Below are 27,524 nucleotides of genomic sequence, written 5' to 3' on the forward strand. Positions count from 1 at the left end.
TTGCAAGACAGTGAGTTTGGTTGTGCTTTATTCTACCATTATCTATTCTCCTCAAATACTGTACTCACATTATCGTTAATCAATCTTCATCTACAAATCCATCAAAGTCCTCATCTGTATCCAAATTAAACAGCAAGTTTGCCATTAAACACGCCAAGTTCCCGCTTGTCATCATCAGAGTCAGTCTCGTTGTGGCGTTGCTCTTCAGCTTTCCGGAAAACTCAGAAAACAGTTACACTCAATACATTTGCCAAGGCACCTACAATCCAACTAAAACAGAACATGCCCTTTGTATGGCGTATATTTCATAAAGCAAAACTGTTCATAAAGAAAGAGCTCTGCACACCTGTAGTCGATAGGTGCACCAGGGAATAGTACAACTATCAAACATGGAAAAATCCTGCACACTGTCGCACCACACTTAAGACCTTTAATGTAGCAATGTTTCAGTCACACTGATTTAAAATAAAACTGGAAACTTAAGGCAAGAAATATATGATCAGTATTTATGTTGGTTGATAAGATACTAGTTAGCTGGGGTTCACAAAAATTCAATCAACAATTCGTGCAAAACTGTAGTAAGGTGGCTGTACAATATTCATTTTCACACATACTAAGTTTGGGGTCAGGTGGGCAGTGGGAAAAAAAACGATTTAGGTTCTCAAGGTTGTTGGCTCCTGCTTTGTCATGTGAATTACCACCACCTATCTAACGAGTCAGGAATAGATTGATTCAAGTCTGTATTCTATTGAGTACCAAGGTAGATTTCATGGGTACTCTTCTAAAAGTTGTTTTTTAGATTGTAAGCCTGTGGTAGGCGTCAATCTATTAAAATGGTAAAAATATTGCAATAACTTGCAAACTGGAGTTAGCTCATAACTTGTTATTTTGCAGCGATAACTTCTCTGGGCTGACCAAGGACTTCATAATCTATCTGTGTGGTGTGACGACAAGTGAAGGTACTGTCCTGTTTCTCAAAACTCTTTTTCCAATAACTGTTGGCCCTATGTCAACTCCAGATGCTTTCGGCTCATCTTCACCTATGCCCCTTCCTCTTTATCATCAGATCCTGAATTTTGTGCATCAGCATTAAGTGTCTCCAGAGGTTCCATCTTCATTATCTTTCTGTTCGACTGCCTCTCGTTGCAAGCTTAGCCTTCAGATTCATCTAAATTCTTTTTTTCCATGTTAGTCTTCATTTCATTTTCCCCCATCTCATCATTCTCATCGTAATCCACTCTTGGTCTCTTTCTTAAGGATTTTCCTTTTGGCTTCTGAATTTATGCAGCTTTTTGCAGCAATTCGTCCTTTGTCACTTTGGGAAGTATGTTGTTTTCACACATTTAGCTCTATCTTCATGACTTTTTTGGGATGAGTTTGTTGTTCTTTTTCAGCTTTTTCATTGGCCAGATATGTAACTCTGTCCTCAATCATTTTTGGTGTTCACCCGCTCTGGTCCTCAGCCTAACACCGGGAAGAAGCTGTTCCTTCGCGATTTTATCTCTCTTTCCAGGTGTATCATCAGTCAAGCGAATCAGGGTTTTGGTTTCATTATCCGGAAGAATGATGACAGCTTCCACAAGGTCTGTGCTTGTTTCTGATCTTTGCATTAGCTTTGTTTTACTCTTGGCCACACCTGTTGTCGATGGAGTTTCCTGCTGTGCCAACACAGCGTCATCTCCGAGAAGTGACTGTTCATTAATGACACTATGTTCCATTTCTGAGACTTCATTATGGTTCCCTCTTTTCGCACAACCCTGTTTGGCCCTTGATATGCTTCTATCTTTCAAATCTTTCATTTCTCTATCTGAGGGTTTATGCGGGCTCTTTTGGATCGAGTCGTGTTGGAAGCAGACTTTCTTCTTTTTCTTAGGACTCTTGTTTCTATTGCAGAATCAGCAATCTTTTTCTCATCTGAAACTGTTATATTTTCATCAGTTTTATCTATCTCAGCAATAGCGATATGTCCCTCTTCTTGTATTTCAGGATATGTCATGGAGTTGTCTTTTTCCATCTCAACTTTTGTCTCAGTGTATTCTTCGCTCTGAGTCACAGCTTCATCCTTACCCCTTATCCCTTCCCTTACACCTTTGTCCTTGACTTCTCTTAGTATCTGTCCTTTTTGCTCAACTTGCATTTTCTCATGTGCAGCAGTTCCTTCTTCCTCTCCTTTGGACTGATGCCAACTGCAGGTTTTTTTGGACTTACATCGAGTGGTAGCAAATACAGAGGTCCTTCCTCGACTCTGAACACTTTCAAATTCTGGTTTATCAAGATCTGCCTTCTGTTCCATGGAGCTCTGATCAACCATAGTTGTAAACTCCTCCACTTGCTTTTCTTGCTCATTGTCCTCTGCTTCAATAATGGCAAATTTAGATTGGGTCTGTTCATGCTCTTCGACTGAACCTTGTGTTTTCATGGATTCCTGTGCAGGATCATTCGAGGTGCTCCCATTATCAGGGGTGTCTATGGCTGACAACTCTGGTTCAGTTGCTACACATTTCTCTTTTTGTCCTTGTTGAACTTTCCCTTCTTCCACATTACATTCTTTAATCACAGTGTTCTCTTTCGCAATGTCTGTTTTGAATTCTGTAATTTCCATTTGCTGATCAACATCATTTGCCTCCAGGCTCCCTCCTTGTTCATACATCTGCTGATTATTCTGAATGAATTCATTTGTTTCTTCAACTTTTCCAACGTGACCTATCAATCGAACTTCTGTTGCCTCTGTGCACTCGTTCACAACTAGGTCTTCCTGCTCAGTATCCATACACACAAGTGATTTCGTAACATTTTTCTTCAGATCCAGCATTTTTGACACCGTTTCTACACTCTGGTGTTGTGGTTCTGTTATCTCCTGAAGTGGAAGGGCAAGATTCTTTGCTTGGACTACACCATCTGAAACCGCCATCATACTCACTGAATTATCTTCCACTGTTGTCACCATCTCTATTATGCTTTTGTTTATATTTACAGATGTCTCTGAAATTGCGGTTGGCTTGCCCAGCTCCTTTGCTAGAGCTGTAGGCTCTTCCTCCATCACAATGGCACACGATTTGTTGAATTCTTTTACAGGAACATCACATTTGTCTCCTGTCTGATGTTTCTTGCTTCTGCTTGTTGACTTACAGCTTGTTTCCACCCTCTCCCTCCCACTTTTAAAAACTATTTTTTCAATGACTGGCACTTCTTCCATTTCAACTCGCTTTTCTTTGTTTTGATTTTCTGCAATACCAACTGTTAATTTATCAATCCCTGTTTCTGCAGTTATACAGTTCTTACTGATAGATTCTTCTGCCCTGGTTCCCCCTGACACTGTTTCAGGCTTTTCTAGCTTGGGTTTTTCCCCAACAGAACTAGACACATCCTTTCCCTCTGTTGCTTGCATCATCATCTCCTCCTTATGTAATTCAGCACACTTCACAGGGGTTGTTGCTTTTACTACTTCTTTCACACTAAGTTTATGGTGTGTTGTTTTCAAATCCACAAGAATGACTGTGGCTTTCTGGAGCTTGGGAATTTCCATGCCTTCTTTTTGAGATGATTCTGTTTTTGATGTGACAGTATGCTCTTGACCTGAAACAGTAACTGTGTCGAGCGCTAGTGTCAAATTATCGGCATCTTTCCCATTATCTCCTGCTATTGTCTCTGACATTCTTTTACTATTTTCATCTTCGTGTTCTTTGTTCATCTCTTCCAGGTTTATTTCAGGCATAGATTTTACTTCGTCCTCTCCAGCCTCTGGAGTGCTACCTTTATCCATAGAACTCAATTTCTCAGCTGGTCTTTCCATTTCTGTTTCATTAACCGTCTTGTCAGGTTTTACTTGACCATGTCTGTTCATTTCTTCATGAACTACCTTATATCTGCCTCTCAAAGGTAAAACTGGTGACTCATCTTGCTCTTCATCATATCTCTCAGGAAGAGAATTCTCTTCTTCCTCAGATGTTTCAATAGTCATATTGAATTCTTCTGCAGCTGTGTCTTCTTCCTGAGACCCCTCTTCTACTCCTTCCATTTCTGACGCAATTTCACTTGCCATATGAGAATTACAGCAAATATCCAGCAGAGCCTCTCTGTCCTGACAATCCTCTGCAGCAAGTGCTGGTGCATCCTCAAGTTGTTGTGTGGTTACAGTAGTGTTTACCTCCACTGATTCTTCAACTGCAATGCCAACATCATCTTTTCTAGTTTCTTTAGAATGGGTACAAAATATTTTCTGAAACATATAGACTCATTGTTAGGTATGTTTTAATAATACATCATTTTGAAAAATTAAGACTATAGATACACACCTCAATTACCACCAAATCAGAAAAAAAAGCAGTCCTCTCTTTACTTGAAAGATGTTCCTTGGGGGTCCCTGCTTCGATATCCTCAACTCTAACAGACAGAAAAGCATTACATTTTATATCGAAACATTATAATATCGTGCATTTCTTGATGATCAGCAGTTAATCACGTTTCTCCACATTTGTAGATGGTGCAGCAGTGCTCGAGCGTAAAAATTGACAAATCTCGATAACATGCCAGTGCCTCATTTCGCCTGTTTTAAAATTCGACAGACCACTCGATACCACAGTGGGCATTTTCTTTGATTTGACAGTTTGGTGGCTCTAAACATTATGCCTGCTGGAACCTTTGCTTAATTATTGGTGCATATAGTCTAACAAGATTTTGGGTACCGTATTTTTCGGACTATAAGCCGCTAATTTTTGCACAAGTTTTGAACCATGCATCTATGGATTCTTCATGATTTTTATGATATTGTATGATTTGTGCATATTCTCTTATATATGGAAATTAAACATTAAAACACCCGCGGCTTATAGTTCAGTGTGGCTTATATATGAACAAAGCAGGATTTCTCCCGAATTTTAGCTGGTGCGGCTTATATTCAGGTGCGGCTTATAGGCCAAATATTACGTTAATTTGATCAAGGCACAGGCAAAAGGATGCTGCACTTTGTGGACATATGAGAAGGATGTAATCTATTTCATTCATAAGACAATGATGTGCTTTGAACCCTCTAAATAAGAAATCATATAATATAATGTATAAGTATGTATGTACAGGGTACGGCAAAATGATCTGACACATTTTTGGGGTTAAAAAAAACACAAATAAAGTAAACTAACAAAAAAATATATAGACTTTTTGAAAAGTACATATATTGCCATTTTGTTTCATTTGGTTTTAAAAATTAAATCAGTCAAATGGGAGCCGCTATTGTCCACACACTGTCGAAGGCGTTCACGAAAGTTGTCCATAACTCGGCGGATCATTTCATGGGGAATGGCAGCAATTTCTTTCTTTTTCGTTTGAATGCTGATGCACTGGCTCTGAAGTTAGTAACCCATAACAAGATCATGTTTAGAGCAGGTACGGGATCACGTCTACGAAGTCTGAAGCGCAAACGTTGGAACGCTCGTGTTGCAGTTACAGATTCTTTCTTGATAAACGTTTCCACAATGAAAGCACGATGCTCACCGGTCCAATTCATGTTAGTAACTGAAACAAAACGAAATAACATTATTCGAAAACGAAACGGAAATGAAACGAAACAAAAGAAAACGGCATTTTTGAAGTACTTTTCGAAAATAAAAAACTTTTTTGTTTCTTTAATTTATTTGCATTTTATTAAAGCTACAAATGTGTCAGATCATTTTGGCGGGCCCTGTATATATATATATAATATTATATATATAAAATAACATTATTATTATTACTACTATCTAATGTAACTGTCATCATCTTAGTTATAATTTCATGATCAGAGCCTGGCTGCAGCACAGCAATGGGGGAAATCTGGGGGGTGGTCACACACAGACAGGAATGACTGAGTTACATCATCCTCATGTTGATGTCTGTGAAGTTCCTTCTAAAAACACTGTAGTTTGCGTGTGTCAATGTCCTGCATGGACTTGTCATGTCCTGTCTGTCATGTCCTTTTTTTTAATTTTTTTTTTACAAGATTTGGACTTTGCCTTGTTTTCCTTGTTCCTGTTCTATTTTGAAATCACGATTGTCCTCATTTCAAGTCACTTGCCCTTCTTCATGTGTCATCAGTCCTAATTTTTACCAATTTTAAAGGTGATGAGAAGCCACTTGGATTGGCTGCAAATCTAGGGGGTTATGTTCACACCCACAATGGTGCAAAACATCCACTTTCAACTGTGCCAACCTCTGTGCGTCTGCCAAAATACCAAAATCTAGTCAAGCCATCTCCACGTAAAAACCTGGCCCAATCCCATTCATTTTGCTTAACCCTAAACTGTTGTCTCACCCCTTCCCCTAATTTGTATTTGGAGGGACGAAGACAAAATACATTTAGACTTGCGATGTTATCACTTGGAGCTGTGTGCTTGTTGGGTCATAAGCAAACTAAGTATAGCAGTGTGTGTTTACCTGATAACTTTTTTAGTTTGGCTTTCTGCAATCTTATCAAGTTTCTTTTCTTGCTTTTGGTCACTGCTTCTACTCCAAGTTGGAACAGGCTTGTCACCAGTGTCTGTTTAGATCATTACATTTGTTCAAACAAACAGTAGTTCAATATAATGCACAATATGTGAAAGCATTTTAACTGTAGAAAATAATTAAATGCTTACCTCTGGTAGCGGTACACACCAACACTTCTTCCTGAAAATTAGAAATATTTGATCTGGTATGAATAATTGCTCTCATTCTTACTGGACCACAAACTGAAATAAAATACATTGTTGTATTTTACTGAACAAACTGAAACGTACCTCAGTTTCAACTCTATATCCCATCGATTCAGCTTCTTTTGTCTGTTCAATTGGCTCCTTGGCTACTTCCTTTTGTCTCTCTCTAGTGACCTCATGTGGTGTATCGTCAAATAATAAACTTGATACTGCTGAGAAACAGACAACATAGAAATACAATTACGACAATAATAGTAAAAATCAATAAAGACTTTTAAATAAATAAATGATCAATAAACAATATTAATACACTATTTGTCATTCAGGGTAATCAAGGTCACCTTACAGACATACTCATGAATACAAGAGCATTTCGAAATGCAAAAAAAGTATTGGTATTGGATGGCGTATGCAAGTTAAAAAAGAGTAAAATCGTGTCGAGAAAATAGTCAATGTCACAGAGGGATTGTGAAAAAGAGTTTCAGAGATGAGCTGTGCAACTCACAAAGAAGGATAAATAAGTTTGAAGTGAGGAGAATGGAGGAAGAAGTGCGTCGAGCATTAATAGGTAATTTGGGATCTCAAGCAATTGTCTTCCAGATACGATCCATCGCTCGACTAATTTGTTTCTGTTAACTTTGAAGCGCAGACTTGAAATACAGGCGCTGTGTATTCTGGTAGAAATTCCTCTACTCACTCACAGGGGAAACCAGTGTTTAGGTGTTTCCTGATGTGGTTGGCATAGTACAATGGTCAAAACATTCTACATTTCGAGGTTACAAAGGGCAGGCAGCATAACAATATGTTCTGACAAGAATGTCAAAACACTTGGGTAATATATTTAAATAAAGTACTTTTCAATAGAATAGCTACGTACTTCTAATTTTCATTGTGCCATCATTTCTAAATAATTGTTATGCATTTGGGTGGTAAGATGTTAGTGGTATCATTGCAGTTAAATGATTAACAATTTATCAATGAAACGTTATTCACTCCAAACTGGGATTTTTACTATTGTACGTACATGTGGCCTGTCAATGCTGTTAGTTCTTACCTTTCAAATCCATGTTCTGAATCCTCTTGGCAATGTTAAACCTCTGGTTTGGGCAACCTATACTCTCCACCTCCCAAAGTAGATCTGTGTCTCCTGGGTACTGACACAGGTATTTTTCACACACTGTGAACAGAATCCATTATTATTATAAATTAAACCAAAATGATCACAGTTATTAGAATAGTATATGTACAGTACTGTTTAGCTAAAAAAAAGTAATTAAGAAAAATCCAAGATGTAATGCATTTTATTTCAAATGAAAAAATATTAGACAATACTTTGCACTCTGTACTAACCATAGAGCCAAACGTGGTTAATCCAGAGAAGCAAGAGTATGCTGTAAATTGGTCTGATATTCGCTTGGTTTACCAGGTTAGTAATTTTAAATAAGTAGCCTCACATTTCACAAAAGCCATGTGTACACTAGTGTAATTACAAACAATCACGTAAAACCTATAGCATATTTTGATCACTTCTGTTGATGTATGACAACAGACTGTTGATTTACAGTTAGAGCTAGTCTAAAATTAAATCTTGTAAGATGAGTTGTAATTGGGCCGCACAGTGGCGCACTGGTTAGCACATCCGCCTCAAAGTGCAGAGGATGCGGTTCCGGCTTTCCTGCGTGGAGTTTACATGTTCTCCCTGTGCCTGCGTGGATTTCTTCCAGGCACTCCGGTTTCCTCCCATACAGTGATCCCTCGCTACTTCGCGTTTCTTTTATCGCGGCTTCACTACGTCGCAGATTTTTTTTTCAAATTAAAAAAACATTTAAAAGTCCAAATAAAAACTTTAAATTGAGGAAACATGTGTCTAACCTTTAGGACAATGTAGTATTGCTCCAAATGTTCGTTTACATTCCTTTAGAAGTCCGTTTTCGCGTGTTAGCACGATCGCGAATTAGCATCTTTCCGCTAACTCGTTAGCCTGCCCAGTACTTCTTGTTGGTGACCGTACTTCGCGGATTTCACTTATCGCGGATGGTTTTTGGAACCAATTATCCTCGATAAACGAGGGATTACTGTATTCCAAAAAACATGCATGGTAGGCCGATTGAGCACTCTAAATTGTGCGTAGGTGTGAGTGTGAATGGTTGTCCGTCTATGTGTGCCCTGTGATTGACTGGCAACCAGTTTAGGGTGTCCCCCGCCTACTGCCCAAAGTCAGCTGGGATAGGCTCCAGCACGCCTGCGAGTCGCGACCCTCATGACGACAAGCGGTCCAGGATGGTTGGTTGTAATTAGGGTTGGGCATTGCACTTGCTCCATTTTTGCTCCTCTTATTTATTGTGTTATTTGTTTATTTATTATTTATTCATCACTCTTATTTATTCATTGTTTGTGCCTTCTTGTTTTTATTTTTTTTTGTGTTGTTTACTTGTATGTATATTGTGTACTATGTCTTGTCACCGTGGGATAGTGGGAACGTTATTTCGATTTCTTTGTGTGTCTTGGCATGTGAAGAAATTGACAATAAAGCTGACTTTGACTTGACTTTCTACACAGCAGACATTGAATAAGTCATTAGTTCATATATCACGGTCTGGTTTGGTGCTGCCACACAAAAGGAATACATTGGACTGCATTGGACAGTTAGGACTACTGAAAAGATCATCATAACCCCACCCGCATGCAAAATCCTCAGACCTTCCACATCCTGGTCACCACCTCTTCCAATTCCTTCCTGCAAGTTGGCATTATTGAACTATGCACAATAAAACCATCAGACTTTCCAATTCTTCTCTTTTGCCATTAAACCCCTAAACAGTTGACTCTCAATTCCATGTCGTCTTTTTGCATCTTTTTCTAAATTTTGCAAATCCCTGTGTGACATTACTGTGTTCATTATCGCCTACACACCGCAGCCTAAACTTCCCCAAATGACGAATCCAATCAGAAATCACTTACTGACATTAGCACGAGTGGCGGATGGGGAATAAATGAATGAGTCCAGGCCTATGTATGTGAAAACACACACAAAATGAGTTGTTGCGCTTAACATTGGTTTGCTGTGAAGTAACTTTTTGTACCAACTTTGAATAGGGACTTTTATGTGAGAGCCCTTTGCACGGTGGTTGTGGGGAGGTATAAACATGTGTTGGTATTTTTGGAAGTTGAGCAGTGGATCTTCTCTATATGGATTGTCAAATTTAATTAAATACACTGCCAAAAAAAAGGGGGAACACAGAATACAACACAATGTAACTCCAAGTAAATCTGACTTTTGTGAAATCAAACTGTCCACTGTCCATGTTATTTTAGCGTTACGTATATTCCTTTTGTCTTTTTGAGCAGATGTATAAGATACCCTTCTGCACATTGGTTCAATAAAAAAAAGTGGTTCCCTCCATCCCTGATATACAGTTCTGCTCACCATTATTGGCACTCATTAAGTAAAAGTACAGAATGTGGAATATCTACTGGAAAAAGAATGAATCAAGTGAAACATTTTATTTTCTATAGAAACAAGCATTATGAGGAAACAATAGAAAACAAAGTGTTGTGTCACTTGTATTAGCCCCCTTTCCTGTAAATCAGTATGGGAACACATAGTGACTCTCCGTTAGTGAATCACAAATGAGAATTCAAAATTGTTTGTGCCCATGTGACAAATTAGTAACCAACGAATGATGACGTTCATGATTTTGAAAATTGCCTGTTTACCTTTATCTTTGTCACAATAGTGAACACAAAAGAGCTGTCTGAGGACATCAGAAGTTCTATAATTCGTAAATACAGTGGGGCAAAACAGTATTTAGACAGCCACCAATTGTGCAAGTTTTCCCACTTACAAGATGAGAGATGCCTGTAATTTTTATCATAAGTACACTTCAACTATGAGAGACAGAACGGGTGGGGGTGGGGGAGAATCCAGGAAATCACATTGTAGGATTTTTAGTGAATTCAATGGTAAATTCCTCGGTAAAATACAAGTATTTGGTCACCTACAAACAAGCAGGATGTCGGAATAATTGGATGAGGCACTGATGAGTCTGGCCAAGGGCCTTATAATTTACAAGTTGGATCACCTTGGTCCAGCATAGTTTTCTGTCTGTCTTTAGAGAACTCCTTATCTCTCAATCCTGTGTGCGGTCTTTACTCCTTTCCTTTTTCGGTCATGAGCACAACACTCTTATACCAGCAAAAGCTCTCTGTTTTCTCTTTAAGTCAACTCTGTAGCTTTTATCTATAGATTGTTGTTGATCGAGATTGTTTGTCTTTAAGTGTTATAGAAAAGACATCTGTTGAAGTAGTTGCATATAAGTCTTTAAGTGTTGTAGAAAAGACATATCTGTTGAAGTAGTTGCATATACCGTATTTTCCGCACTATTAGGCGCACTTAAAAACTTAAAAAACTACAGTGCGCCTTATAATGCAGAGCGCCTTATATATAGATCAATTGATGAATTTGTTGATCCATACTGGTAGTACACAGCACTCTGCCAAAATGTTTCAGTATGTTTTAGTACGACTAGTAAATTACAAGGTCGCATCGCTTCCCAGCATCAGGCAACTGTGGTCAGGGGGCGTCACCGAATAGCTGTTGTACCCGCGAGGCTATTTCATTTCAAAATAGGCTGTTCCGTTAATGTTTTCGAGTACGTTTACGGATCAATATCCAACGGAATCATAATTAAGCAGCACCAATGTGTTAAATCAGTCTTTAGTCGGTTCTGATCACTTTAATGGGAGAGTGTTTGAGAAACGTGATTGTTTACTGGGGGCTGCCACGACACTTTGCTGAGGCTCATGTAGAGATGCACCGATCCGATATCTGGATCGGATATCGGCCCCGATATCAACAAAATAGATGGATCGGGTATCGGAAAATGCAGCCGATCTGTGAGCCGATCCTTTCCTTAATCTATTGGGACGCGGGCTACGTCATACGTCAGCAGCACGTGTGCCGCATGCCACGAGAGTTTTCTAAACAAACGCTAACATGGAGCGAACGAAAGAGTCAGCTGTGTACTTTAAACTGAACACGCCAACTAGCTCGACGGCAGTTTGTAATGTCTGCAAAGCTAATGTTGCCAGGGGTGGTGGTAGTACTGCCAGTTATAGTACTACCAATTTAATTAAGCATCTCCAGAAACACCACGCAACGGAGCACCAGGAGTTCCAGCAGTTGAGCAGATCAAAGGGAGCGGGAGGTGGACCTACACAGCAGTTAACGTCAGCAGATGCACTGCAAAGACGGGAGAAATTCCCAGGCAATAGCGCAAAAGCTATGAGAATTACTGAGAAAGTGCTGGAATTCATGGTTTTGGATGGACAACCGATGAGTGTTGTTGAAAACGAGGGCTTCCGACGTTTACTTGAGCACCTGGAGCCACGGTACAATTTGCCAGCAAGTATTTTTCTGAGACCGCACTGTCAGAAATGTATGAGAAAGTGTGCGAACACTTGTCACAAGAATTAAGAGATGTAGATGCCATGAGCTTCACAACTGATATCTGGAGCTCGGAGGTGTGCCCCATGTCTATGTTGAGTTTAACTGTGCACTGGTTAGACAGGAATCACACCCGTCGCAGTGCCGTGCTGCAAGCTAAAAACTTCCCCGGAGCACACAACGGTGACACAATTTCGACTGCCATTAAGGCAATGCTTGATAAGTGGAATATTCCGCTCAACAAAGTGCATGTCATTCTCAGGGACAATGCCAGCAATATGAAAAAGGCCATGGAAAAGATGGGAGTGTGCAGCTTGGGCTGTTTTGCTCACACACTACAGCTCGTTGTTAACGAGGGGCTACTGTCTCAGCGAAGTGTGAGCGATGCGATTGCAAACGGCCGACAGATTGTGAAACATTTCAAACATTCTCCACTTGCTTATTCACGGCTATATGACGTCCAACTCCAGATGCAAATGCAACCTAAACGCTTACAACAAGACGTCAGAACAAGATGGAACAGCACCTACTTAATGATACAGAGTCTGCTGGAACAGAAGCGCGTACTAGGTGCCTATGTTGTGGATTATGATCTGCCCACAACACTGACTGCTAACCAGTGGGCCTTGCTGGAGAAAACTAGCACTGTTTTGGAACCATTTGAAGAGCTGACCAGGAAAATAAGCTCATCCACCGCCTCCACTGCTGATGTCATTCCAGCCATCACTGTCCTCAAGCGCATCCTGACCAAGGAAGACGAGGCAGATGCTGGCATTAAAACGATGAAAAAGACCCTGCTCCAAGCTGTCAAACAACGTTTTGACTCAGTAGAAGATGAGCCTCTGTACGCCCTGGCCACTTTGTTGGACCCAAGATATAAGGACAGGTAAGATATTTTAAGCTAACATACCGTAATTTTCGGACTACAAGTCGCACTGGAGTATAAGTCGCACCAGCCATAAAATGTCCAAAAAAGTGAAAAAAAACATATATAAGTCGCTCCGGAGTATAAGTCGCATTTTGGAGGGCAATTTATTCGACAAAATCCAACACCAAGAACAGTCATGAACGAGCAACAACAGGCTAAACGATAGCTATGCTAACGTGACATAAACACAAACTAAGAGCTGAGAACGGCCCTGACGTAAAATTCAGAGTTATTCAAAAAACTATTACATAAATAACACGTTAATAAAACCATCTGCGTCACTCCAATTCATTAAATCCATCAATCGTCCTTTGTCAACAATGCGTGCGCGCCGCTGACGGCTCTTGCACTTAAAAATATTCCACAGGCCCATATAACGATATATAAATTATATATCAAATAACTATTACCGTTTTTTTTCGTGTATAATGCGCCCCCATGTATAATACGCACCCTAACAATGGCATGTTGATGCTGGAAAAAAGCCTGTACCCATGTATAATACGCACCCAATTTCTTTTTTTTCTTTTTTTTTTTTTTCTTTTTTTTTTTTAAGTCCCAATGATCGTCACACACGCAGGGAGGCAATGGGTCCCATTTTTATAGTCTTTGGTATGGTCTTAACTAGGCTGGATGTATTTTTTTTTGTTGGCGTTGATTTCTCCGACTGCCCGTAAAGGCACCACCGCGATCAGATGAAAAGAGAGGAAAGTGACGTGCGGACATGTGAAAAAGGCGGCTCTGTATGGGAGAGACGTTGAAGAGGAATAAAAACACCCTTGGAAACCAAAACTTTCCCCTCGTCGTGACTCGGAGCCGTAACAAATGTTTCGGATTTGTGTAGGGTACATTGTGACAGCAAACGAGCAGGTGATCGAGCAAGCGTCTGATACGAGAGCATTGCGTTCGTATGGAGCGTGTTTGAAGTGAACAGCAGAGACGAAAGGAACAAGGCAAAGTGTTGTGAAATAAAATATTACCTGTAATACGCATTTTGTTATTTGCTGATTGTATTAAACTATCACATTCATTGTCAGTCAAGAAGAGAAGAGGACTATTTTCCCTTCTTTGACGAAATGACCAGAGCACAGTACAAACACACTATTGTTCTTTCGGTATTTATTCAACCCACATTCTTTCACAACATGACAAGAAGAGAACAATACATAAATCAATACTCGTACCAGTACCATGATTTTCTTAAAAAAAAAAAAAAAAAAAATAATAATAATAATAATTTAAAAAAAATTGTACCCATGTATAATGCGCACCCCAGATTTTAGGACAATAAATTAGTTAAATTTTGCGTATTATACACGGAAAAAAACGGTATATAAGCAATAATGTTATCAAACCATCTGTGCACTCTAAATCATTAAATCCATCGATCAAATTCCTCGTCCTTTGTCAACATCGCCGCGCGTGCGCCCTGACGTCAGCCTCGTCGTTATTCCACAGATCTACTATATAACTATTGTAGCGTTAACAAAGTTCAAGGAAAGACGTGGGTTTGGTAAACGGCTCTTTATTTAACAAAACAAACTTACAGGCGTGTGGCGGCGTGGACTTCCAGCCACGGAAGTGAAACAGAGCTCCATAGAATAAGACTGGGCGTGCGTAAAAGCCATGACCGAGGCCCATCCACCGTCCTCGGACAGCCACCCGGCTGAGCGCCGGCCCTCGACTTCCATCCACGGAGCTGAAAGACAGCTCGGTAGAGTAGGACCGGGCGTGCGTAAAAGCATTGTCCGAGCCCCATCCACCGTCCCTGGACAGCCACCCGGCCGAGCGCCGGCGCCCGACTTCAATCCACGAAAGTGAAAGAAAGCTGGACGAGTCGATCTTTGTCCTTTATGTAAACAACCGTCGCGCGACCGCGACGTCGCGTGCGTCACTCATCCAGCTTACTTTCACTTTCGTGGATTGAAGTCGGGCGCCGGCGCTCGGCCGGGTGGCTGTCCAGGGACGGTGGATGGGGCTCGGACAATGCTTTTACGCACGCCCGGGCCTACTCTACCGAGCTGTCTTTCAGCTCCGTGGATGGAAGTCGAGGGCCGGCGCTCAGCCGGGTGGCTGTCCGAGGACGGTGGATGTTGTTTTGTTAAATAAAGAGCCGTTTACCAAACCCACGTCTTTCCTTGAACTTTGTTAACGCTACAATATAGTTATATAGTAGATCTGTGGAATAACGACGAGGCTGACGTCAGGGCGCACGCGCGGCGATGTTGACAAAGGACGAGGAATTTGATCGATGGATTTAATGATTTAGAGTGCACAGATGGTTTGATAACATTATTGCTTATATAATAGTTATTTGATATATAATTTATATATCGTTATATGGGCCTGTGGAATATTTGTAAGTGCAAAAGCCGTCAGCGGCGCGCACGCATTGTTGACAAAGGACGATTGATGGATTTAATGAATTGGAGTGACGCAGATGGTTTCGCGCTGCTGTCGTCACTTGAAATTCAAATTACAGTAATCCCTTGCTACATTGCGGTTCGTTTATCGCGGTTTCATTATTTTTTTTTTTGAAATTTTTTGGAAAAAAAAAAAAACACATATAAGTCGCTCCTGAGTATAAGTCGCCCCCCCACCCAAACTATGAAAAAAACCGCGACTTATAGTCCGAAAATTACGGTACTCAACAGGCCGTGAACTATTAGCTGTGATATAATCACAACATATCACGGTCTGAAGTGAGCTATTGCTTTTATATAACAGATACCAAGTATGGCAATATGAAAGTTATAGACACCTAAGCTGTTCTATGTCTGTTTCAGATACTTTACAAGTGAGACCTCTACCAAGCATGCAAAAGATGCACTGTTGAAGGAGCTTGAAGACAGGGGCTTGACCAGCACAGCAGGAGCAGCGGAGGCTTCACAGCGACCAGAGAAGGCCCCTCGGATGGAGACTGCAGCAGAAGCAGTAGCAGCTCCAAGCAAGAGCAGTTTCATGGAAGCATTTGAGCAAATTCTGGAGGAGAGTGTGGATGCAGGTGCAGCAAGCAGCTCAAGCCCTGCAGTTCAACTGAATGAATATTTAGCTGAGAAAACCATCACTGCATCAGACAGCCCATACAATTACTGGGAAGCCAACAAACATCGGCTACCTGATCTTGCTGCTACTGCCAAAAAGTATCTCTGTGCCCCCTGCACCAGTGTGGAAAGTGAGCGATTGTTCAGCACAGTTTCCAACACTGTGAATGACAAGCGAAACAGACTAACTGCAGACAGAACAGAAATGCTTGTCTTCTTGACAAAGAATTTGTCATTGCTGCTTAAGTGAGCATTAATGAGGGGGTGAGACTGCACAAGTTTCAGAGCACCAGGCCATGAATGGTGCGATTGCACTATGTAGAGACATGTTTACATTGCTTGATTATTGTATTTGACCAAGTCACTTGTTTATTCGCTTGTCCCGATGCTATATTTTATTTTTAATTCCACTCTGCACTTTCAGTATTTAGAAATAATTTTGAATGTTTTTTTTTTGTGTTCGACTAAGCAGAGCTTGTTTTCAGGGAGCACTTCTCATTGCTGCTTAAATGAGCATTTAGAGCAAAGAACTGTGTAGTCATGCCTGATGCCATTGCCTTTAGTCTTTTCTGTTCCACATGTAGAGGTATGTAGCTTGTTAAGTCAACCATAATATCGCATCGGTATCGGGTATCGACCGATACGCAAAGCCACGGCATCGGTATCGGTATCGAAACTGAAAAAGTCAGATCGGTGCATCTCTAGGCTCATGGGAGTCTGCGAGCTGAGGCTCATGGGAGTTTGCGGGTGGCTAATGCTATAATGATAGCTGCTCTATGCACGAGGCTATTTCATCTCAAAATAGGCTGCTCCGTTAATGTTTCGAGTAAATTTACGGATGGATATGGAAGGGAAACATAAGTAAGCAGTTCCAATGGGTTAGATCGAACTTTAGTCAGTTCCGATTATTTTATAGGAGATAGTTTGAGAAACGCGATTGTTTACAGGGGTCTGCCACGACACTTTGCTGAGGCTCATGGGAGTCTGCGAGCTGAGGCTCATGGGAGTTTGCGGGTGGCTAATGCTATAATGATAGCTGCTATAGGCACGAGGCTATTTCATCTCAAAATAGGCTGCTCCGTTAATGTTTCGAGTAAATTTACGGATCGATATGGAAGGGAAACATAAGTAAGCAGTACCAATGTATTAGATCGAACTTTAGTCAGTTCCGATCATTTTATAGGAGATAATTTGAGAAACGCGATTGTTTACAGAGGGCTCATTGGTTATTGGCTAGTGGATGCATACCGCAACCCTAGTCAACCTCAGTTTGATTGATTGATTGATTGAATATTTATTGATCCCCAGGGGTGGGGAAATTCAGGCCCCAGCAGTATCCATACCACAGAGTGGGTATACAAAAGACACACAGATGGCATGAGCGCAACTCAATAGGCTCTCATAAGGCTGCCACACAACGGCGCCACAAAGAAAGTCAGAAAGTGCACAAGATAAAAGCCATCAAAGCAAAAACAAAGTTAAAAGACAAAGGAAAAAAAGTAACAGCGGCCAACCAGCACCCCTCAATACAAGAGAACACCCAAAACACACAAAATAGCCTCCACGGGGTCCATAGACAGGTGTAAGGGCAGTCCAGTTCAACGGCGCCCAATGGACCGTGGTCGTGAATCGGTGAAAAACATCACAAAGCAGGCAAGCGTGTGAGCAGCGTCCTGGGCACCCAGTCGGGTGCACGTGCAGATGGTCACCACGGGGCTAGCATGGCGAAAGTCGTTGGTTCCGACGAGCACGAGGGAGCGGACTCCCCACAGGGGTCGCGGCTGCAAGGCCAAGGCGAGGGACCCGGTCATCACTGGCCGGATAAGCAGGAAGCCGTCGTAGAGTTACGCCGGCCTCGACCGATGATCCCGGTCCCACGAAGAAAAAAATAAATAAAAAACATCCGATCCGAAGAGATACCGAGGTGCGGTAGAAGGCACCAGCATCGCCGAATGGACAAAAAGACAGAAAGAAAAAGGAGAAAAGAAGGAAATAAAGAGGAAAAGAGAGAACACTGCTGGGAGGCAGCCACTTACGGCGCCATACCGGAAGAAGTATAAGTTGCAGTATAGCTTCTATTTTATGCGCCTTTTAATCCGGTGCACCCTATATATGAAATAATTTCTAAAATAAAAAATTCAATGAGGGTACGCCTTATAATCCAGTGCGCCTTTGGTGCGACAAATATGGTAAGTTATCCCATATTTACTCAATATTAGTATTGTGTAAAACTTAGCAAGAAAGTCTAGCTGCATTGTTTCACAGGAAAACGATACTCAACAAGCTTCGAGATATCTAATCAAGGATGACCAGCCAAACAACTGCCAACCGGCTGAGGAGTAACAGGACAGACTGCACTGCTGAAGTCACAAAACGGCCAAGGTCTCGCACCACATAACAAAGTTAGCTAATGAGCGTTGCTACAGCTCCAAACTCCCCTCCCTTTAGTGTAGCAATGCCTTTGTAACCAGGGCAACCTAAAACATTAAAAAGAGGAGAACGCAGAGTAAGAACTCAGAATGGATGGAGACTGTAACTGAGCACTCTCTGTCATTCTCCTCGCGAGTAAAACGAATACTGGTTGTCTTCTCCTCTTTGTTTCCAGTGTGTGAATTAATGTCTGATGGTACTTAGACCTGACACAAGATTTCTGGTGGTCACAGACCTGTAACATCTTTTTTTAGATGCTCCACTGTCCTCCACTCGTTACCTGTATTAGTGGCACCTATTTGAAGCCGTTATCAGTATAAAAGACACCTGTCCACAACCTCAAACAGTCGCATTCCAAACTCCACAATGGCCAAGACCAGAGAGCTGTCAAAGGACACCAGAAACAAAATTGTAGACCTGCACCAGGCTGAGGAGACTACATCTGCAATAGGTAAGCAGCTTTGTGTGAAGAAATCAACTGTGGGAGCAATTATTAGAAAATGGAAGACATACAAGACCACTGATAATCTCCCTCGATCTGGGGCTCCACGCAAGATCTCACCCCGTGGGGTCAAATTGAAGTCTTTGAAGTTTGGTGCAAATGGTTGAAAAAACATGTCAAACTTCCAAAGACTTGAAGGGTAACCTGAAAAAGTCTGAGATCATGGTTTCAACATGTACCACACGCCGCACACCGAACCAAACAAGGTATCATGGGCAAAGGCCTCGGAAGAAACCATTGAGTTAAGCACATAAAAAGAAACAGCTAAACTTTGCCCGAGTACCTGGACAAACTACAAGCCTTCGGGGAAAATGTTTTCTGGAAAGACGAAACAAAAACTGAGCTTGCTGGCAATGTATACAAAAAACAATGTATGCAAAAAATGAAGGGGTGCCATAACAATGAGAAGGACTGGAAATCTCACAGGATTGTAAATGAGACATACATACTTTTGTAAATGGCTTTGGTGAGTGGATATTTCAATCCCACACAGTCGTTTTGGAAACTCATCACAAAGTCCTCCAGCATGTTAAGGCCAAAGCCATTACCACGATGATATTTTGTCACAAAAATTGAGTCCATGACAGGAAGCTGGTATCTTCTTGTTGAAAAAGAATGATATAAACTGCCTATAAAAGAAACAAAATGATGCACAAAAAACATTTTTACTTGAATGCATGAAACCTGTTTTTTTAAAATGTTTTTTTGTCTTTTACATTTTATTTTTAATATTTGTTAACTGCTTCTCAATTTTGAATGACTGTTTTCAATTTTAAAATCTTGCTTGAACCATTCATAATAAATTTATATCATGGCAACAGTTTGACCATAAAACAGATCATTTGTGTGTGGAATTTTCTTTTAATTAGGACTATGTTGGATGATAATCATTGTCAAAGAACAGTTCATCCTCAACAAAAGGTAGGTCACCTGACGGTTTGACTGAGTAGAAGCCAACAGCCTCTCCGTTACTCCAGTAAATCTTTGCAAAATCCTTTTCCCCATGGCAGAGGAAGGGAAGTTCTTCTGGGTTCATCTCTCTTACTCTGTAGATCACGCGATTCAAAACATACAGCACTAGTCTCTCTCCAATTGTCTGCACCTGGAGGGCACACAGAAATATACAGTATATAGAATCTTGCAAAACAGGCAGTCACAACCCACGGGCTGGCTGCACTCAGTGTCCTCTAGATCAGTGGTCCCCAACCTTTTTTGCACCACGGACCGGTTACGTGTCAGAAATATTTTCGCGGACCGGCCTTTATATAAATAAATATATTTATATATTTATTATTTAAATATTTATATATATAAATAGGATGAAATAAAATGATACGACTGGCATAAAAACAAATATAAACCACATAAAAATAAAACGTTGGAATTAGTGGGAGCACCGAGCTCTTTTCTCAGAAGTGAGCCGTTCCCATCTAGGCGTAATCGGAGACAATGACACCCGAAGTGGTTAAGGTTTGTCTTTAAATGCAGGATGCTTGGTCTCCATGTGCCGAAGCAGGTTTGAAGGCTTCATTGCCTCGTTAGCTAGCCTTTCGCCACATATGCGGAGTGCACTTGGCGCGTCAGTCACCTGTGGCGATAAATCCATATTTTAAGTAGGACTCCAGAAATGTTCTTTTAAATGCAGCTTTCCTTTTCTTAGAAGTCGTAGCCTCTTCTTCTTCAGTGTCCTCATTGGACGTTTTTCCCTTTCCGAAGAAGCTTTCCAAACTTCTGACATGGCCTCCATTGCTTCTCCATTACAACAAGCATCAATCAACTGGGGCGGGATCATCTGAAGTAGGGGTGTCAAACTCATTTCAGATTGTGGGCCACATACGGCCTCAGTAGATGTCAAGTGGGCCGGACCATTAAAATTATACCATACTATGCTATAAATAACCAAAATACCATATGTTTCCTGATTTTTTTGGTGCAAAGAAGCACAAGAACATTAGGAAAATGTTGAAATTTAATGAACATTCCTTTTACAAAACTTTAATAGCATTACATTAACATAACTTAAAATATTAACAGTCATGCACTTTAAGATTAAACGAGATTAATGAAGAAAGGAATTTTTAAACCATTTACACGTGCATATAAAATCAAAATTTAATCCCTGCCTACACCATACAAACTAAGGAGAATGCTCTTAAATGTGTAAAGAAGAAAGTATTCACATGTCCTGTAAATGTGTAAACTTCATACATGAAATACACATACACATGCAATACATATTGAACATTCATTGAGTTGCATGAACAGTAGAAATCCACCATACTTTTTTGTAGTGAAGTTGCTGATTAACATTAAATTGCACACTTTTTTAATCACCACAGTAAGGATTCATCTTCACAGAGCTGTATTTTTTTCAATGCAAACAGTATCTCAGGCAGCATTTTAAAGGCATTAGACTAGTCTGGACTTGTTTTTGTTCCTGATACTTGGCACCTTTTGGCCTGTACAATGTGCATCAATACCAGGTGCCATGGTCATTTAAGTGCTTGTTTGTGAGCCTTGAACGCATTTTTGTTTTATTGATATTCATTACTGAGAAAATTTGTTCACAAAGGTCGGTTGTCCCAAACATGCACAAAATTTTAGCACCCAGGGCTGTTAATTTGGGGTACCCTGATAGTAGATACTGATCAAATTTGTCCAGACCTACGGAGGCAAATTTGCCCTTCAAATCTGTTGTGGTGTCCATCCTTGGCACCAACTCAAGAAACTCTTCAGTAACAGTCAATGTCTCATCAACTCCACGAATAAATAAGACCAGTTGTGCCACATCTGTGATGTCGGTGCTCTCGTCAATTGCATCGGAAAATGCAATAAATGACTTGACTCTCAGTTTAAATTGGCTGTCTAAATCTGCTGATAGGTCCGAAATCCTCTCTGCTATAGTATAGTATTAGCCTGCTAATTAGCAAAAGCTTTTCGCTTCTCGGGACATACAAGTTCAGCCGCCTTCATCATGCATCGTTTAACAAAGTCTCCATCGGAATACGGCTTTGATGCTAATGCTATTTCGTTGGCAATCAGGTAGCTGGCTTTTACTGCTGCTTCACTGTCTTGTCGGCCCTGGATGAAAGTTGACTGCTGTTTCAGACCCGCCTGCAATTCGTTGATCTTATCTCTTCTCAGTTAGTTGTCCTTGCAAGCCGTCATATTTTTCGCTGTGAAGAGTCTCATAGTGGCGTTGAATATTATATTCCTTCAATACCGAAACTTGTTGCAAACACACCAAGCACAAAGGTTTTCCGTTCTTATCTATAAATAAATAGGACATGGTCCATTTTTCATTGAAATTTCTACACTCCGTATCTACTTTTCTACGTTTGGATAATGACATTTTGGCTAATGAGGGTGTAGGGGAGGGGTAGAGACCAGGGTAGAAACAACGTTGTAACAAGCAGCAATTGGTGCATTGCTACCGTCTGCTGTGTTGGGTCTGTCTTCTCTGATCAAAACAATGTTGTCTTCTACTCTGATCAAAGAGCGGATAATCCATGAATTGCATATTATTAAAATTATTAATTCCGTGTCTTTTATGCATTTTTTCACTTTTAAAGTATCCTGCGGGCCTGATCGAACGCGGGCCTGATCGAACCTCCTTGCGGGCCGGTTCCGGCCCACGGGCCGTATGTTTGACACCACTGATCTGAAGTGTGCAAACTTGCAGTGTGCTGGGTTTTGCCATAGATTTCACAAGTGGGCCCCAATCTCTGCCACTAGTTTTGCAGAAATATGAATTAGCTGTTTTAAGCGAGACACACAGGCACCAATATGGAGGTAGATTGGGGTCAAACGTTTGCATATCTGTTATCCTCTTTTATCCTCTCTTTTATGTGCCCGCTCTTGGGTATGGATACTGTTGGACACTGAATTTCCCCCTGGGATCAATAAAGTATCCATCCATCCATCCATCCATCCATCCATCCATCCATCCATCCATCCGACCAACGTAGACCATTCACACAAACCCAATATGTTGATTTTTCTGTTTTTGACTTGAGATCCGCATGAGGTGACCAACCATGACTGATTCTGTGCAGCACCATGATGTAATAATTAAAGTGTAAGCTACAGTTCAGTTTACATGCTTTTACCTCAACAGCTCCATCTCGAGCATGGTCAGATGTCTTGAGAATATCATCCACAGTCCACCACTGGTCCAACAGGTATAGAGCAACAGCAGTGAGCGGATCAGTAGGAGAAAAGAGGGCCAGGATCCTGGTTTTGTCACTGGAGCCATACAGAGGAATAAAGCCTACCCTGGAAAGCTCTAAACTGACCTGAAGCCAGTGAGGACAGCACAGACATTAGTTGGTCAATATGCAATAAATATACCAAACATCTTCAATATTATGACAACAATCTAAAGAGATTCCACGCAGGAGCTTTACAGTGAACCCCCACATATTTGTGGTTAATCTATTCACTGTTTTTTTTCTTCTGAGATTCCTTGAGATGAATTTAGAAAAAATATTAAATTTTCCCTTGCCCGGATGCGGATTACCGGGGATTCCCTCTGGTGCCAGGTCTGGAGGTGGGGCTGAATAGGGAGGTGTCTGTTCGGCCTCAGCCGCCCGAAAGGACAACATGAGTGGCATTGTCTATGGAGTGGTCTGCTGGAGTAGCATCACAGCAGCTGACAAGAGATGCTGGACAAGCTCATTAAGAAGGTCAGCTCCGTTCTGGGATGCCCTCCGCAATTTATAAAGGAGGTGAGAAAGAGGAGGATCACATAGAGCGGTCCTCCATGTTGGACAGAGAGTCTCACCACCTCCATGACACACTTAATGCACTGAGTAGCATCTTTAGTGAAAAGATGCTCTGCCAAAGTGTGTGACACAGAGGTATTGCAGGTCATTTCTTCCTGCTGCTGTCAGAACAAAAAACCCTGTGCGCAAACATTCATATTTATACATAAAAAAATCAAACTGTTCAAATAGAACATAACAGCTATCACTGCCAGCAATTTATGAGAATCTTAGAGATGTATTCAAATGAGACTCAAGTACAATACAAGTGATCCCTCGCCACTTTGCGCTTCACCTATTGTGGTTTCTAAGTGACGGGCGAATGACGTTTAAATACATGCTGATAGCGCGGGAGGCGCGGCAGCCGGCTCCGCGCAAGGGAAAGCCACAACTGGGGGCATAGGAGGAGTCGGGACATGTGACAGTATTATGTGTTTGTTCTTTTATTTACTGTAATGGTACACTACATGCAAAGAACAGTGTGGGATTGTTATTAAGGGAATAGGAAAGGTTTATGTAACGTAAAGGTATTGGGGAGGGTTTATAAAGCCTTAATATTGTATATAGGACCACAATGCAACAGGAGATTTGTGCAGAACCATGACTCACTTTGGTTTCACTACCCATGTCAGCTGAGTTAGTATGGTGTTAATCCTGAAGGTAAACACTTTGCATGGCTTGACAAAGTAAACCACACTTCAAATAAACCTGCAATACACCCATGCTCTCTGGTGGCTAACAAGAAACACTACGTGCTGTTAGATTCAATACAGTAGTCATAAATACATATGTCGTTTCTATTCGCGGGTATTTGTTTATTGCGGCTGGTTCTGGAACACATCTCCCGTAATAAATGAGGGATCACTATATATTCTGTTTTTTAAAATCTTTCAAACTCCTTTTTAATTTTTTTTTTTTTATTCTGACAGCTTTATACTGGAATTTAACAAATCAAAGTATATCTTATTGTTGATGTACAGTGTTTAGTTGCAGTGGTGTAGAATTGCAGTCCTTCGTACTGACAGTTGTGTCAAATATTTCAATATTTTTCAGGGGTGGGTGACTGTTCGACAAATGTTGATTTCAAGGCATACTTGCTTGTTTTTAAGGATGACCTTGAATTGGGTGAAAATGTCCACACTATTAGACATACGTATTTTATAAAATGTACAGTATATTTGAAGCTGCATTGTTAATTACCCGCTCAAAATGTTACAGCGTTTTACCAGTTAGCAGAGAAATATTTGTGCAAGAAGAGTATTTCCACTTGTAAAATTTCCTCTCAGAGAATTTTCAAAGTACACAAACCTAACAGACTACAGATTATGATACTTTGACTTGATGTGTTCCATTGCACTGACAATGCACTGACTAAACAGAGAAGTATGTATCTTTTGAGGTATAGGCTGTATAACCTTTGTGGAGTCAGAGAGGATGAGTTGCTCGGCAGAATCTGTGTTGCTGTAAAGTAGGCTGTTCATGTAGTTGCGAGCTGATACTTCCAGATCAGCCTGACTGAATTTGGCCAGGAAATCCACAGGGAACTTCATACCTAGATTACACAAAATTGTAAGCATTTGGACACATCAGCTTTAATAGATGTAGCCACAATAATCATAAGCATTCTTTTTTCATAAATGTTTTCTTTAACATTAGTAAAATACTTGGAAAAACCTGCAATTAGTATACGACATGAACAAGCTTAGCTTCCCATCAGAGAGCATAAAACAGAAGCATGGACCGTATTTTCTGGATTATAAATCGCTCCGGAATACAAATCGCACCAGCCATAAAATGCATAGCTATAACTATAGCAAAATGCTAACATACTAAGGTACTAACATAACTCCAAATCACTAAATCCAATGAAATCTTCATCCTTGGTGTAACTTTTAAATAACTCCGCTAACTTCGGAGGTAGAAGATGTGGCGCTTCCTCTTCTCTTACGTCAGAATCATCAACACAATTATCAACACAGACCTAGAGCGCCCTCTTGTGGTTTAATGTGAAAATAACATGTGAAATGATATAATAATGTGTTAATAATTTCACACATAAATTGTTCCAGAGTGTAAGTCGCACACCCGGCCGGCCAAACTATGAAAAAAAAAATGCAATTTATAGTCCGGAAAATACGGCAGTCCCCTGGGAAGAAAATGTGTGTACAGATGCATGTGTTTTGTGAATATCAGCACACAGCCCATCCATAAACCAGTCAGGCTATTTGTTTTTTGTTTGCGTTTGTCTGTGATACTACATTGTTTCTGGTTTAAATTGTTGTCTGTAAATTGCTATTATGTCCATATATTTCTTGAATAGGACTACACGTGGAAATTAGCATTGTGCAGAATCAAGTGTAGCCACAGCAAAGCTGTTCACATTTATTAATATGCACTGCCTCAATCGAATAAACAGGAACCATATTATTTTTGTTGTCGTGTTAGTTTTAGGGCAATAAATTAAATAAAAGACAATCATACATTATTTTCAGTTTACAACTGCCCCTTCCCCCTAAATCAATGTACTTATTTTCGTAAGCTATATAACCCCCTCAAACCAGACTTTAATGCTCGACCATTTTATACAATTCACTGGAGTCAATCTCCTACCTCCAAAATCATCACTTTTCAGGAGACGCACTGCATTTGTTCAACCATTAGTCTTGCTAAAAACAAAGACATCAAACCATTTTCAATCATGTAAATCGGTCAATGTTTTTTTTTTTTTTTTTAATAGCACACATGTAGACTGAAGCAAGCAATATTCTAGCATGGTTCAGTGATAATCCGGATCATCACGAACAGTGAAGACTGCACTGCAGGTTGTGAAATCGACTGCAAATAATTTAACAGAAAGGAACACAAAGTTCTCGTGAATAGAAAGGGGGATGGGCTGCATGTGTGCGCGAGTGGGTGTGACCGCACGCTCACGGGATATATGACTGCACAGGACAACAGACTTCACACGCAACATCATGCATGGTGCAACTAATGAAAACATACATATGGACTGTGTTCTGTGGACGGACATATATTTATATGTCATATATATATTAGATATTTCCGTGATTATGTCCCATTTCATTTTGACAGTTGGTAAACTTATACTACTCACTAACTTCGCAAATTCTTGTTGAAATACTCAATCATTTTATTAATATGTGTTTTCAGAACCAAATACTCAGCCTGCAGGTAGAAAAGAGAGATTTGTAAAAAAAAAAAACACACAAAAAAACCCTTTCAACCAGCTGTCAACATAGCCTAACGCTCACTCACACATTCGATAGGCAGCACTCTCGCACTTACCGTCGAGACGTCTCCCTCTTTCTATTCCCAAAGAAACGGTAACCAATCTAACGGGCTAAAAAGGTTTAAAAGGCGACTGCTCTTGCTGCTGCTGATCGAACGATGTGCGCATGCCCTGCTTCGGTCACCATGCTTGTGAAGTTCTTATGTAACTCAGGTTTAATCCCTTCTAACTCTTAAAATTAATTGGATCTTGCTAACATGGCAGTCGCACTCTGCGTGTTTGTTATAACATCAGCAACAATGTTGTCAACATTGGTGACCAACTTCTTTACCAATTGTTATATTCCAAAACGGTGGTCTCTTTCAACAACACCAAATACAAAACGTGGCTAAACAAACCTTGTATAAACCTTGTGTTCTTAACTTAAGAACGTGGCCACCATTCATTTATAGTTAATGATCTTAACTATAAATGAATAGACGTGTATACATATACT

General features: G+C 40.6%; 2 protein-coding genes across 2 annotated transcripts; one reads left to right on the top strand and one right to left on the bottom strand.

Moving 5' to 3' along the window:
• Positions 1 to 27,303, bottom strand: LOC119127503 (soluble lamin-associated protein of 75 kDa-like). Its single transcript, XM_037259473.1, has 12 exons — positions 27,085 to 27,303; positions 25,194 to 25,330; positions 23,125 to 23,310; positions 19,946 to 20,117; positions 19,465 to 19,644; positions 7,720 to 7,842; positions 6,750 to 6,877; positions 6,609 to 6,639; positions 6,409 to 6,511; positions 4,296 to 4,383; positions 3,555 to 4,219; positions 1 to 1,260 (listed from the first exon to the last, which is right to left on the bottom strand). The coding sequence occupies exons 2-12, from the start codon at positions 25,326 to 25,328 to the stop codon at positions 1,152 to 1,154; spliced, it is 1,920 nt and encodes a 639-aa protein (XP_037115368.1). The 5' UTR covers positions 25,329 to 25,330; positions 27,085 to 27,303; the 3' UTR covers positions 1 to 1,151.
• LOC119127521 (zinc finger BED domain-containing protein 4-like) lies at positions 12,075 to 16,578 on the top strand. Its single transcript, XM_037259503.1, has 2 exons — positions 12,075 to 12,997; positions 15,826 to 16,578. Exons 1-2 carry the CDS (start codon positions 12,102 to 12,104, stop codon positions 16,331 to 16,333), a joined length of 1,404 nt encoding a protein of 467 aa, XP_037115398.1. The 5' UTR covers positions 12,075 to 12,101; the 3' UTR covers positions 16,334 to 16,578.
• Positions 27,304 to 27,524: the final 221 nt, after the last annotated feature.

This window comes from Syngnathus acus, chromosome 9, assembly GCF_901709675.1.
Source record: "Syngnathus acus chromosome 9, fSynAcu1.2, whole genome shotgun sequence".
NCBI lineage: Eukaryota > Metazoa > Chordata > Actinopteri > Syngnathiformes > Syngnathidae > Syngnathus > Syngnathus acus.

Coding starts and splice junctions, on each gene's coding strand:
- LOC119127521 (XM_037259503.1), top strand. CDS start 12,102: ATGTATGAGAAAGTGTGCGAACACTTGTCACAAGAATTAAGAGATGTA. Junction 12,998..15,825: donor GACCCAAGATATAAGGACAG/GTAAGATATTTT, acceptor TGTCTGTTTCAG/ATACTTTACAAGTGAGACCT.
- LOC119127503 (XM_037259473.1), bottom strand. CDS start 25,328: ATGAAGTTCCCTGTGGATTTCCTGGCCAAATTCAGTCAGGCTGATCTG. Junction 20,118..23,124: donor CTCGAGATGGAGCTGTTGAG/GTAAAAGCATGT, acceptor TGTGCCCTCCAG/GTGCAGACAATTGGAGAGAG. Junction 19,645..19,945: donor CTACTCAGTCAAACCGTCAG/GTGACCTACCTT, acceptor TTTCTTTTATAG/GCAGTTTATATCATTCTTTT.